We start from the raw sequence: 14,541 nt of genomic DNA, 5'->3' as shown, positions 1-14,541 counted from the left end.
TCAAAAGGTCACACAATGGCGGTTGCACAACCTTTCAGCACATTTACTAGCTTTAAACATCACACTTAGCAATTTACATGTGAATGAAGTGTCCTCTGCATGAACCCGTGTCAAATGTCTTCATCGCTGAGCTCATCGGTGACTCACCGCACACTTCAGCGCGGAGAGCAGCGCGTCCTTCATGACGTCAGTGAACACACGCTGAACTTTATACAACTCTCAGAAAGACCTCACGACGCAACCATGTAAGTTTACACAATTTATAAAGACCGAACATCGTATGTAAAAGATTTGGTCGTAGTGCCAATACAAACGTTGACTTTGGATAAACAAACTTGGTGTTTTTCATCGCTGTTCACTTGTAGACCGTCACATTCCCTTCAGGAGTGAAAGCGGTCAGCTGTCGCGAATAACGACTGTTTAGTTAGAAAATCGCGTTTCTTTTGTGCTTTCTCATCTTTTGTGTTAATTAAACATTATTTCACAACCTCTGATGCAGTTTTGATAATGAGATTTTCCTGTTCAGTAATGAAATATAACGCGCGCGAGTCTGGACTGCCTCAAAATCTTTTTAATATATAGTTACATTGAACGGGTTACACAGAACATGTGACATATTTTTCTTTGGTTATATAAACGTCTAAATGCCTTATTATAATATGTAGTTGAATGTAATGTTTATATAAATAGATAATATATACAAATATTACACTTAAGTTGATTAATATTATTAGTAACACTATTTTTGTTATTATTTTGTCATTTCTGAATGCCAGCATTCGTTTTTAATGATCAGTATATGTAGATGAATATATTCATATTATATTTTAATCAGTTTTTCATGATCATTATATTTCGCTGAATATAATTATATTAAAATATTATGCTATATTAATATATTGAAATAATAAAAATTTTACTTTTGATTAATATTATTACAATACTGTTTTGTTATTAATTTGTGATTTCTGTAATTTATTTTTCTTACCATTATAATATAATATAATATTGACCACACTGCCATACAATTGTTACAGAAAATCCCGAAAGCCCATTTTTGTGATTCTTGAATGCCAGCATTATTATAGTTTTTTTATGATCATTATGTTTAGTTGAATATAATAATTATATAAATAATTATTGTCATTATATGAATATAACATTTAATTAATAAAAAATGTTACATTTATTTTGATTAATATTATTGTTAATACTATTATTATTATTTTATAATTTTCTGTAATTATTTTTTTTTAAAGGTATCTTTTACATTTTTAAAAAGATAAAGAATGTCCTTTTTAAGTTTCACCATGACAGCTGTGGGATGTCTTTGGTATTATAATGATTTTATTTACTTTTATTATACCGTTTTTTTTTTTACTGTGTCTGAAAGTATTTTACCCATTTCCACAGGTTAGGGATGAGTTCTGTAAAGGTTTTATTGCTGGCAGTTGCAGTTGGTGTGTATCTCATTCCCTCCCCTATTGATCCCGAGCCGTACATGTGAGTCTCGTTGCAAATCTTGTAGTGAACTGATCTCCAAAGAGATTTCAGTGACGTTTGTTGTCACGCTGATGCATGTTTTCCAGATTTGAGGGCCCCCCGCCTGCTCTGGACGGCCCTCTGGCAGTAAACACACGATTACAGAGAGGTCGTCGGCTGTTTTCTGGTCAACTCAAAGGCCCCGAGTCTTTCACAGCTGACCAGAACGGTGAGCCTGGTCTTGTGCTTCTATCTGGTTGATTTGAGAAATGCAGTCAGGTTTCATCTCTTCACTGTGTCTCTGAAGGAAACATCTACACAGGCACCGTCGACGGGAAACTGTGGAGAATCAGCAACGAATCCCTCACTTTCATCACTCAGATGGGTCGAATCATCCCTGAATGTGGTAAACTGCTTGTGCAATTCTAGCTGAATCCTAGCAGCTTCATTGTGTAAGGCACTTCATGTGGCTGGATGAATATGTATCGGCTGTCACGGAGGCGTTTGCTGGAAAAACCCAATGGCCCGTGTGTGCCGCTGCCATCACACATTAGACATGCTGAAGTGATTCACAAAGACTCAAGTGTTGTTCTATCAAAGCCTTGGCTGTTCAAAAGAGTCTTGAATGCAGATGTCTTCATTAGAGCATAACTTGTGATTCTTAGGAAGCTCTCGTTCCTTATGTTGCGGTTTATACATGTTTGATGCCTCTCTCTTATTTTACTGTGTTTGAAATAATCATCATGTGGGTAAAGGTGTTCTTTGGTGTGTCACAAGCAGAATGCAAAGTGTGTCTGTCAGTTAGCAGATACCTCTGGTTTCCTGGTACATGCTTCTGTTATCATGCTATATTTGCATGTTGTCATGTTGTTGTTCATGTAGGCACGAGTACGGACTATGAGCCAGTATGTGGTCGTCCTCATGGTCTGCGACTGGACCGAGACGGGCAGCTTATCGTGGCCGACTCTTATCAGGGGCTGTTCAAGGTTGACCCTTGGACTGGAGAGAAGACGTTGCTACATTCGAGCAAAGAGGGTCGGTAAACCTTTTGAGTCTCAAAAAAGGAGTTTTGCACAACAATTTGGTTGCTTTGGTCAGTTTCATAATCATCTTGCCATTTTTATGTGAATTTACTATATACTTACTTACTATATACTTCATATGTGTGTGTGTGTGTGTGTGTATAGGCCTATATACGAGAACAATTTTTTTTAATCATTTTTTATAATATATTGCTATCATAATCATTTTTGAATACATTCTAATTTAATAATACATTCATTATATGTGACCCTGGACGACAAAACCAGTCTTAAGTGTCAATTTTTCGAAATTGAGATTTATACATCATCTGAAAGCTTTCCATTGATGTATGGTTTGTTAGGATATGACAATATTTGACTGAGATACAACTATTTGAAAATCTGGAATCTGAGGGTGCAAAAAAATCTAAATATTGAGAAAATTGCCTTTAAAGTTGTCCAAATGAAGTTCTTAGCAATGCATATGACATATCAAAAATTAAGTTTTGATACATTTATGGTAAGAAATCTACAAAATATCTTCATGGAACATGATCTTTACTTAATATCCTAATGATTTTTGGCATAAAAGAAAAATCGATAATTTTGACCCATACAATGTATTTTTGGCTATTGCTACAAATATACCCCAGCGACTTAAGACTGGTTTTGTGGTCCAGGGTCACATATATGTATATACACACACACAAATAATTAAAAATGATATATTTTATAATGTATAATATTATATTATTCTATATTTAAAAAATATAATATAGAACCTAGAACATTATTGAGAGAATTTATAATATTTATAATATTTCACCCATCTACATGCACATATTGATTTTCTTTATCTCAGTGTACTTTATATTTGCTGCTTTAAGCAAAGCTGAAGACTTCTAAAAACACATTTACATTTACTGAATTTTGCCTCAACAATTTTTAAAAGAGCATCATATTTAAATAACCCTGTCACATTCCTCCTACAAGGAGCTGATGGGATTCCCTTTGGCTTTCTGAACGGTCTGGAGATTTCTAAAAACGGAACAGTGTTTTTCACAGACTCCAGCAGTAAATGGGGAAGACGTCACGTCCGTTACGAGGTGAACATATCATGCTAACATGAAAGTGCAGTAATTTCACGTGCACTAAAGGCCTCTTCTCTCTGCAGGTGTTGGAGACAAACCGTCTAGGTCGCCTTCTCTCGTTTGACCCTGTGACCGGCCGTGTTCGGACGCTGTTGGATTCTCTCTACATGCCTAATGGCTTTGCCTTCTCACCTGATGAGGACTTCCTGCTTCTGGCTGAGACCAGTATCGCACATATTATTAAGTAAGAGCTCAAGTGCAGCTTTGAATTAGTTCATATATGAGGATGCTAGAGTATCGTGAGGAAGACTTTCTCCCTGGTTCTCAGGTTCTGGTTGAAAGGACCTAAAGCGGGCACCAAGGAGGTCGTCCTGAACAACATGATCGGTTACCCTGATAACATCCGCCTCAGTGACCGCGGCACGTTTTTGGTGGGCATAACCACTGTTAGATTCCGCAGACGACTTTTCCCACCGTTCTTGGATCTGATAGGTCCGTATCCTGTTCTTAAACGCTTCATAGTGAAGGTGGGTAAAAAGAGTTATTTTAGTATCATTGAGATACTATTGTAGTTTTTATTCATATTTTGATTTTGTTTTTAGTTTTAAATTTCCATTTTAATGTAAATATTAAAGTTATAGTAGTTTTGTTATTTTTACTATTTTTTGTGCGTTTTACATGTCTATTTAGTTTCTCAATATATTTTTAGTTTAGTTTAAGTTAAACTGAATTAAAATGTAAATAATTTTGCTTTGGCAACTAGCTGAAGTATAATATATAATAAATTCACATTAACATTTTATCAATTAATCAATCAATCAATCAATTAACATTTATTTTATTTCAGCTAACTTTTTAAAAATCATTTTAGTTCATTATAATAACCCAGATGATTTTTAGATTTCTCATTTTCATTTGAAATTTAGTAATTTTGTTTTTAATTTTTGTGTTTTTTTAAAATGTCAAATTAGTTAAAAAATGTTGCCTTGAAATTAACTGAAATAAAATATATAAAATAGGTACATTTTATTTGAATTAGTATTTATTTTATTTCAGGTAATTTGTTTATGATTTTAGTTTTAGTTAGCTATAATAACACTGGTGGGTTTTAGATTTCCTATTTTCATCATAATTTTAGTTGAAGTTTTAATCGTTTTTGTAATTTTTTATTATTATTTTGTGTTTTTTTATGTCTATTTATGCCTAATGACTATTTAGTTTGTAATTTATATAAAATTATTATAATGTATATAATAGTCTGTATTTCCGTTTTAGTTTCAATACATCAAGTTAACAAATTGAAAATTAAAAAATATTGCCTTGTTAAGTAGCAAAGATAAAACATAAAACAGTACTTTTGAATATTTTATTTCAATGAACTTTTATTGCATGTAAAAATTTTTAATGGTTTCATTGTTATAGAAGTGATATACGAGGAATCTCGATCATGAACTCTCTTATGCAGCTTGTTCCTCTCAGCTGGTACAACTTTCTGCTGCCCAAGTACGGCTTAATTCTGGAGCTGGGGCCTGACGGAGAGGTGATCGACAGCCTCCACGACCCCACAGGCAGCCTCACGTGGGCCGTCAGCGATGTCTTCCAGCAGGGGACGCACTACTATCTGGGCAGCACTGACCTGCCATTCCTGCCTGTGCTGGAGGAGTGGAGCTGACCGTCTGAGACGCTTACAGGTGGACTCACACATGGCAAAACTGGGATTTCATTTTAACAATGCACTGCAGTCTTGTGAAGAAGCTACGTGTTGTTCTAACTGTGAATTCTGTGACTAAGTCTTGTTAAGCCGTTATAATTTGTCTAACACAGATGTTTTAACTGTATTAGTGCCACATTCTGTTTTGTTTTATAATGTTTTTCTGAATTACAAAATGCACTGGTCAACATGTGCACTAGAAATGGAAGATATGATCGTTTTGAACCATAGCTGTTCCCAATAAAAACATTTTCTTATGCTAATGTCATGCCAAATACAGAGTAACATGTTGCACTATTAGATGGCAGTGAACTTTGAAGCGACAACCCAAATATTAAAAATGTATGTTGAGTTAATATACAGAAATTGATTTTATTTTAAAAATCAGAACAGCATTGCTATTAGATTATATATAATATTAAATAAAAATATTCTAAAATATATATTGCAATTATAGTATACGTAATATTTAGGTACTATAATATATAAAATATATATAAAATGTTAATATAAATAATAAAAACTTTCAAAATAATTTAAGCTATATATATAATCACATAATTAAAAATATGTACTGTAATAAGAATATATAATATATACATACAAAAAAGACTTAAAAATGATTGAACTAATAATAAATTTAGCTAAAAGTTAAAAAAACACCTCAACAAAAAATATTTCAGAATGCTTTTATCAATCAAACACACAAGACAAAAGTCCACACCAACCATTGCAATGCTACTAAGAAATATAATGAAAGAATTATGTGCAAAACGTCATTAAACATGTCAGGCATGTTGATCACAGACTGGAAAGTGCTTCACTGAACGGATATATTGAAGTATTGTGAGAAAGATCTGTTTATGCCTGTCTGCCGCCTCTCAGATCACTTTGGGTGATTTGAGATATTGCCAGTCACAGCAGAAGATTGATGAAGTTTAGGTAGTAGTCTGAAAGTAAAACAATCCCTTATCGCTTAAGTCTGGGTTTCTGTGAGTGAGAGCAAAGCAACAGCAACCCACCGCAGGATTTCCCTCAAAGAACCAAAAATACACAGGTTCATCAATGACCTGCTGTGATCCACAGCTTTGGCTCATTCACAACTAACATCCATCAAACACAAAACATTTAAAAGACAATAATGAAATGCTAAATACAATATTTGCACTTAGTTAGTGAATCATATAGTTGTGTGACTCAAGTGAAATGTCTGTCCAAACACAGATTGTGTGCTGCCATATGTGAGTGACAGGAACTGAAAAAGTGAGAGAATGTCTTTATATAATAAGGTATATTGTGCATTAAAAATACTGTAGTTCATTATCATATGCAAGCCTATTTCTGCTATGGGATAAAAAAAAAAAAGAAGAAAAAAAAGGTAATTGCAGGACTTCAGAATTGCAAGATATAAACTCACAATTCTGAGAAAAAAAGTCAAGATATAACTCTCTTTTATTATATATAAAGTTGCAATTATGAGAAGTCTGAATTGTGAGATTTGTGACAAGAAAAAAACCCCTGAATTCTGAGGTTACTTTTTGTTTATTATTCTGTGATAGAATATGAAATATGATCAGTTTACATCTCGCAATTTTTTTCTCAGAAATGCGAGTTTATATCTTGCAATTGGAAAAAAAATCCAAATTGTGATATTAACTCAGAATTGCAAGGAAAAATGTTTTCAAATTGTAAGATAAAAAGTTGCAATTACCTTTTCTATTTTTTATCCTGCAGCCAAAAACAAGCTTCCATTCTAAGTGTTTATTGTAAAAGGCAGGCTTAGTGCAGTTGTAAATACTTTTATGACTGAATATGTGCAGTGAAATGTTTCAGACACATCTGGCAAACAAACAAATAATCCAACAATTTTCAAATGCATTACAAAATTCGAGCTCAAGTAAAACAAAATTTTCAAAACATTAAAATAAAGACAATATCCTGTGTTATTGTTAATGCAGCAAAACTGAACATTTAGAATAAAGAGGAATATGATGTGAATGCTCTCACAGATGTGTGTCAGCCAGACGTTTGAGAGGATCTGATGTGAATGAGAGCTGGAGGGGATGAAGGTCGTCCTGAAAGTGTCTGTGGTGTGTTTGGTACCCTGGGCGCACCCCGATGACCTCATCAGAGGAGAGACTGGGCATCTTTGGGGGAACACCAGGATATAAAGGCAACAAGAGGGCTTGTTTTTCAGTGCCCTTTATTCTTTTCCGCCATTTGTCTTGTTCCTGTAAACCTCTCCACGCTCTACTTCAGAGTCTGTCGTCGTTTGTTTCTGTGAGGCATGAGGCTGCTGAACATCAACCGAGGATCAAACCTGAACCTGGTGAAACAGTGACAAGCGAGCTGTAAGTTCGAAAACATTTCCTACCCTGTTAATAATAATCCAGCTATTCCCGGTGAATGCTGATTGTTGAAGTGTTAAGGAAGCACTGACTGTAAGTCGTAGACTCCTGGTGTTCTGCAGGACTGTCCCGAGCAGGACTGCAGCATCATTAGACGGTGGTTCATCTTCTCCAGGACTTCCTGATCGATGCTCTTGGCGATGTTACTCAGCTGAAACGGGTCTGCTGTCAGGTTATAGACCTCCACAAACACCTGCAAGCAAAGATGGTGTGCTATTATTACACAAACATACATGCATATATATATGTGTGTGTGTGTGTGTTAATTCAGTATTATGTATTTTTATTTAATATATAAATATTTACATATAATGCATAAAAACAATAATTAAAATACATACAATTTTATAAAAAACATACTTTAATAGTATATATTACATACAATTTATATATATAACATACAAATGTTATTACAGTATATATATTTTTATTAAATATGTTATATTTATGTTAATATTTACACAATACATAACTACATTAAAAATACATCAAATGTAATAAAAAGATACTGTAATATTATATATAGTTATTACATTATATATTACATACTAGAGATCGACCGATATATTGATTTACCGATATTTTCCTCGATATTTAAGCATTTTACCATAATCGGATATCGGTTTTGTAATATCGGATTCACCGATAAACGCCGCCATCTTGTGGGTGTTTTGAGAATTGCGCGCAGGATCGTCATTGCAGTGCGTCTGAGGGGAGACGAGACAACAACAACAGTGTGCACAGGTAGCCTACTTGATTTGCTGTAGTTAGTAAACTTTATTTAACATAACAGCCATCAAATTAGATGTATTACATAAATGCCTGATATGCAGTTTATACAGCTGGATTCTAAGAAATAGAGACAAACTCACGCAGTCACGTAAGATAATCCTTCAGTCTGTCCCAATAAAGACTTTTGCCTGAATTAAATAATATGTAGCCATGAATGAGCGCATGTTGGAAATAAAAGTGCTGAATTTAATTCTCTCTCTGTTGTCTGTTCATCATTAGTCTCGTGAAGCCGCTTCATATTGCTGTTCACTCAGCGGTTGATGCTCAGGAAATGCTCCAGAACGGCCACCGCGTGTAACTTTTAACAAGATTCACTTGTTAATATAATTTAGCGTGTTTTAAACATTTACTATATAACCATTATTTCGTTAATGAACATCTAAATAAATACATCGCTATGGAAATTAATTATTTATTATCTCCGCGAGCGATCGCAATTTGAGTAGGCTATAGTTCTGTGTAAATGCATAGATAAACCACACTGTCAACAGGCATTTCATAATCTAGAATGACAAAAATGTATTAATAATTCTGATATAACATACCAGTTGAGAAATGCTATAAAACACAATGTTTTTTTTTGTTATATTTCAATATTCCAGAGAATATTATTGTTGTAATATGATTAAATTTACAACAAATATTAAGATTAAATTTAACATAAAAGACTTAATTTTCAACCTTTTTTTTTTTTTTTTTAAGATAACTGAGTGAAGTAAGTCCATACTTCACTTTGGATTTTCCTCCTTTCAGTCATTTATTTACTTTATAACAGTAAATAAATATTGGTTCTGCATATGAATGAATGAATGAATGAAGCATTTATATAGCGCTTTATTGTGTATTGCTAAACACCCAAAGCGCTTTACAATCATATGGGGGGGGGTCTCTCCTCAACCACCACCAGTGTGCAGCATCCACTTGGATGATGCGACGGCAGCCACAGGACAACGGCGCCAGTGCGCTCACCACACACCAGCTACAGGTGGAGAGGAGAGAGAGATAGAGCCAATCAAGTGGATGGGGATTATTAGGAGGCCATGATAGACAAGGGCCAGTGGAGGCAATTGGGCCAGGACACCGGGGTTACACCCCTACTCTTTACGATGAGTGTCATGGGATTTTTAGTGACCACAGAGAGTCAGGACCTCGGTTTAACGTCTCATCCGAAAGACGGTGCTTTTTGTCAGTATAGTGTCCCCGTCACTATACTGGGGCGTTAGGACCCACACAGACCACAGGGTGAGCACCCCCTGCTGGCCTCACTGACACCTCTTCCAGCAACAACCTAGTTTTCCCAGGAGGTCTCCCATCCAGGTACTGACCAGGCTCAGCCCTGCTTAGCTTCGTGGGCAACCGGTCTTGGGCTGCAGGGTGATATCGCTGTGTGCATATCGGTTATCGGGCACGTAAACATGCAAATAATTGGTATCGGTTATAAAAAATCTATATCGGTCGATCACTATTACATACATATAATTTATATATATATAATGTACATATACTATTATTACAGCATGCATATGGAAGTGTGTGTGTGTATATACAAATGAATTACATATTAATATACAATATATTTAATACATTAAATATTAATATTTAAAATTATATTTGGCATTATTACTATCAGTTAGCTGTTGGAAGCACTAGATTTTATTTTTACCTCGTTATCATCAAATTCACAGTACTGTAAGTTGGCGGCCTGTGCTACTGTGCGAACACAGGCGTACGTGTTATTGTACGAGTCTTCGCACACACAGTCGGGGAAACACTCCTGCAGAGACAACAGCTGTGTTACAGCACTCATTTTTTATGATTACTGTAATGACTATTTATTTGTGGCACGCAGAGCCTCACCGAGACCCCGGGGCCCAGCAGAGGGCAGGCAGGGTCTGAGATGTTACTCCCTTCTCCCTCATATTCCACCAGTACATCAGATCTCCACGTGCTGCTGTTCCCTTTACCGGTCTGAGACACAAAGACACGTCAAATCAAACACAACCCCTTGTTCATTTATCACTGGACATGCAGCAAGAAACACTACAAAAAACATGCATTATGCCCAAAATGAGCAAGAATGCCAATACTTAAATGCATTTTTATTTATTCATTTCAAAGTTAATAAATCAAACATGATTCACCATGATAGGAAGAAATGACATCCCATCCATCTGAGTTTCATTGACGCTGTATCCTGCGATGTCCAGAATTGTTGGACCCAAATCCACATTTGCTATAATTAACTGTTAAAACAGACAAATTATTAAATGACACATAATTTAAAAAAAAAGCAAATAAATATTAAATAAAAACCTTTTCTGTTAATGTAAATATTACATATACACACACTATTATTATAGGGTGCACACACAAGCAAAACATCACAAATAAATCTGGTTTAGAATCAAAACATTAAAAAAAATGTAAAAAAAAAAAAACAAAATTAAAAAAAAAATATTAGTAAAAAAATTCCATTAAAAAAAATAAATAAAAATCAAACAAATACATAAAAAGTGAGTAATGTGAGAAAGTAAAAATTAAACGAGCATAAATTTTAAAACGGTAATAAAAAAATAAAAAAAAGTAATTAATTAATAAAAAACCTGAAACGGAAATAAATAAATTTAAAGAAAAAAATAGAATGAAGAAATAAAAAATAAGGAAATAAAGGAATAATGTAATTTGTTTTTTTTAAATGTTTGTTTATATTACCGGGCTTGTCTGGTTGGGTTTGATATTAGGCCCTCGCACCAACAAAGGAACTCTGATATCAAATTCATAGAGTTGTCTCTTATCCATCGGAAGAGAAAACTGGCCTGAGAGAAGAACAAGACACATGACAAAATAAAAGCTAGGTAAAGTTAAAGAAAAAATATCTCTCTGCTACATAACGTACCTGTGTGGTATCCGTTGTCAGAGGTGAAAATGACGTAGGTGTTGCTAAGCTCTCCTCTGACCTCCAACTTTTTCACCACCTTCTCCACCAGGTCATCTACTGATAGTAAAGTGCGCCACCTGGTGGAAGAGATCATCAGTGTTGCATTACTTCATGTGCAGTATTAATATCAAGTGCGTGATTTAAAAGCATCTGAATACCGTTTTCTGTAGGCGTTATCCAAGAACTCCACTGAGGAGTTCGTCATGGGCGTCTTTGCTTGTCTGATGAGCCAGTGCTTGTCCTGAAATGCAGGATGAAATGCTGTCACATACTCAAAAAACCATCCAATCAAAATATTTCAGACACATCAGGCCCTCACCTTGCCGTGTATGTTAAAGTTAGGGTCTCTTGGCGCTTTAATGTTGGGAAAACTGCTCTCGTACTGAGGAGCTGCTGTCCAGGGTGAGTGCGGCGCCGGTGTGGACACCATCATGAAGAAAGGCCTGCGGTTAGACTTGTTTTCCAGGAAGTCAATGGAAATATTGGCCTGGATGGAATCAGAAGCCACTTAACGTCAGCTGCATGAGGTTTGATGTAGTCTCGTGAACACAGGTGAGATCAGCTCTTACCAGAACATCTGTAAGGTAATCCTCGCTGTAGTTCTGTCCATGCCGCTGCGCCCTGCCGTTCACTGACAGCGTGTAGTTGTAGTATTTGGAGTTTCTCTCCTGTAGGAATATGTTAAAATCATTGCAAATATTTCACTTTAAACAAATCTGGTTTAGAATCAAAACTTGTTTTTAAAAACCTGAAAATAAATTAGAAATAAAATAAAAATTAAAGAAATAAACAATTCCAAACAAAAATTAATTATATATATATATATATATATATATATATATAAAAGAAATACAGAAATAAAAATGCAAACAATAACATTTAAATAAAAAGAAATAAAACAAATTATAAATCAAAATATATATATAAAAAAATTTAATTATTAAAATAAAGAAAGACTTTTAAATAAATAAATACATACAGTTTTCTGGTCTTTGAAAACAAATAATAAAACCTTCAATCTGCTCTCAATGACACTGTGAGCTATGAATCATGGGAGCTGCTAATAAGAGAATAATCAGCATGGTTTCAGACAACATAGTTTTCTCTTCTGGATTTATTTCTTGCATGAGTTCTTGTACCAGCTTCCCTAACATGTTATATTTTAGGCTACAAACTGTTTTCCTAACCTTCTGCCTAAAATTAGATTTTGCAGCACTGATGGGAAAGGTTGAAGGGCTTGTCAATGTGTTCCAGCTTGTCATATCTCTACTATGATTTAGTAGAGAAGCTGCATTACACTCACAAACCCTTTTAATTTTTTATTTCTTTACTTTATTTTTAATTCTTAATATTTTTAATTTCTTCATTTTAATTCTTGATTTACTTTTTTTACTTTTTTATATCCTCTTCTACTCGTGATTCCCAAAGGTGAGCCACCAGGCCTCTTATTTTTGTTTTATTTTTATACCATTATCCACCTTTTTCTTCAACGCGGAAGTAAGCCTATGGGCGAGACTTCTGGTTCATTACCCGCTATAGGAAAATAACGAGAAGAATAACAAACGTGCAGTAAACGGTAAAACTGTTTGCACTACAAACCACTGTGTTCATAATTAAGATTATATATTAAAATAATATGGTAAGACACAACAATTTTCAATATCAAGCAGCAAAACAAACTGTTTTGTACAGTTAAAAATAGCTGGACGCGGATAAGACCGGAAGCTAGAAGATAGAATTTACAAATAGTTGCTAATTTTCATTTAGGTTTTCCATCACAATAACATCACTGCTGTAGATGAACAGTCAAAAATCATTTACAGTTAAATGATTACATTATTAAATGATACAGCACTGATAAATCTCCTGTCTTTTTCTTACCAAGGCGAACCAGTGATCCCAGCCTGGAGGAACGTGCTCCACACCTCCTGCTTTTTTATTCCCGTACTGTAGCAGAGAAACAGACATGGATGATTCAAGGTGAAGCACTGGCAACCGATGCACCCAAAGAAAAGGTTTCATTACTATTAAAGCTCCCAGTATGTCTTCACCTCATTCAGATACTTCCCAGCAAAGAAGGTCTGATAGATGCCGTGTTTCTGAAGGAAGGCAGGGAAAGTCTCGGGCTCTTGGGTCTTCTGCCATGCAGTGCTGCTGCAGTTGCCCTCCAGCGTGTTGTTGACCACATGATGGTTATGAGGGTATTTGCCCGTCAGGATGCTCGCCCGGCTGGGACAGCAAAGGGGACTGGCGACAAACTGCATGAGAGAAGAAATAACAAGAACAGTTGGGAGACGCTGTGCAAAATGCCAGATGCAATGGCAAACGTGCATGCTGGTTGATCCTCAATGCACATTTTACATGCTATGTCTAACAAATCTATAAATATTCTCATGTAGAACAATATGAGGGCTTTTTAAGCTTGCATGACATGCAACAAGAAACAAACCCAGCACAATTTCTACTCACCGTGTTTGTAAAGGTTATCCCAGCATCGCCTATCAGCTTTTTAGTCTTCACCAAAGGGATCTATACAATGAAAGATGGCAAGATGCTGATGATGCAGCTCGATTACTTAGCAACGATACATAAAGTAAAAAGCATGGAGGAAATCACGACCACGGAGAATGACAACAAAAAACTATTTTCTTTGAAAATACACTCACCATTCCCCCGATAGACACATCTAGATCATCAGTTAGGATTAGAACTATATTCGGTCTGGGATTCATTTTAGCCTCGGCCAGATTGTTCCAATGCAAAGTGACGCAGATGAGAATAAAATGTAATATTACAAACGGAGACGAAACCATCTTTGATGCCGAATTAAAAACAAATAAAGCCATGGCCTAAACGAGCACCTTTTCTTGCGATAAAAGCATTAAATTTTGTTAAGGAAAACGCTCCTTTAGAGGAGCAGCTAGCTTGCCTTGTTTTCTGTACGAAATTATTAATCATACTATGGCGATGTTTTTGCCTCATGAATATTAATTAAACATTCTGACGTTGCTTGGTTACCTCTTGAGGCGTCTGGTCACGTAGCCTAATTTATATTTATAAGCCAAGCCTACTGATTCGCTAATTCGCCGGCATACTA

General features: G+C 35.2%; 2 protein-coding genes across 2 annotated transcripts; one reads left to right on the top strand and one right to left on the bottom strand.

The window, feature by feature from the left end:
* The first annotated feature begins 83 nt into the window (after positions 1–83).
* Positions 84–5,641, top strand: zgc:194209 (uncharacterized protein LOC570908 homolog). The gene is given in 10 exon segments (XM_058773429.1): positions 84–130; positions 132–245; positions 1,414–1,503; positions 1,590–1,711; positions 1,790–1,888; positions 2,365–2,517; positions 3,498–3,610; positions 3,679–3,839; positions 3,924–4,122; positions 5,061–5,641. Coding segments are annotated over 10 exon segments (1,305 nt in total). The 3' UTR covers positions 5,268–5,641.
* A 340-nt stretch (positions 5,642–5,981) lies between these two features.
* On the bottom strand, positions 5,982–14,442 carry gnsa (glucosamine (N-acetyl)-6-sulfatase a). The gene is made up of 14 exons (XM_058774118.1): positions 14,111–14,442; positions 13,914–13,973; positions 13,496–13,702; positions 13,326–13,391; positions 12,014–12,112; positions 11,764–11,931; positions 11,603–11,685; positions 11,403–11,521; positions 11,219–11,322; positions 10,648–10,749; positions 10,364–10,474; positions 10,170–10,280; positions 7,747–7,907; positions 5,982–7,632 (listed from the first exon to the last, which is right to left on the bottom strand). Exons 1-14 carry the CDS (start codon positions 14,288–14,290, stop codon positions 7,557–7,559), a joined length of 1,647 nt encoding a protein of 548 aa, XP_058630101.1. The 5' UTR covers positions 14,291–14,442; the 3' UTR covers positions 5,982–7,556.
* Positions 14,443–14,541: the final 99 nt, after the last annotated feature.

This window comes from Onychostoma macrolepis, chromosome 04 (genome assembly GCF_012432095.1).
Source record: "Onychostoma macrolepis isolate SWU-2019 chromosome 04, ASM1243209v1, whole genome shotgun sequence".
NCBI classification, from domain to species: domain Eukaryota; kingdom Metazoa; phylum Chordata; class Actinopteri; order Cypriniformes; family Cyprinidae; genus Onychostoma; species Onychostoma macrolepis.
This window is presented reverse-complemented; position numbering and strand designations above follow the sequence as displayed.

Coding starts and splice junctions, on each gene's coding strand:
- gnsa (XM_058774118.1), bottom strand. CDS start 14,290: ATGGCTTTATTTGTTTTTAATTCGGCATCAAAGATGGTTTCGTCTCCG. Junction 11,522..11,602: donor GATAACGCCTACAGAAAACG/GTATTCAGATGC, acceptor CTCTTCCACCAG/GTGGCGCACTTTACTATCAG. Junction 11,323..11,402: donor TGACAACGGATACCACACAG/GTACGTTATGTA, acceptor TTCTTCTCTCAG/GCCAGTTTTCTCTTCCGATG.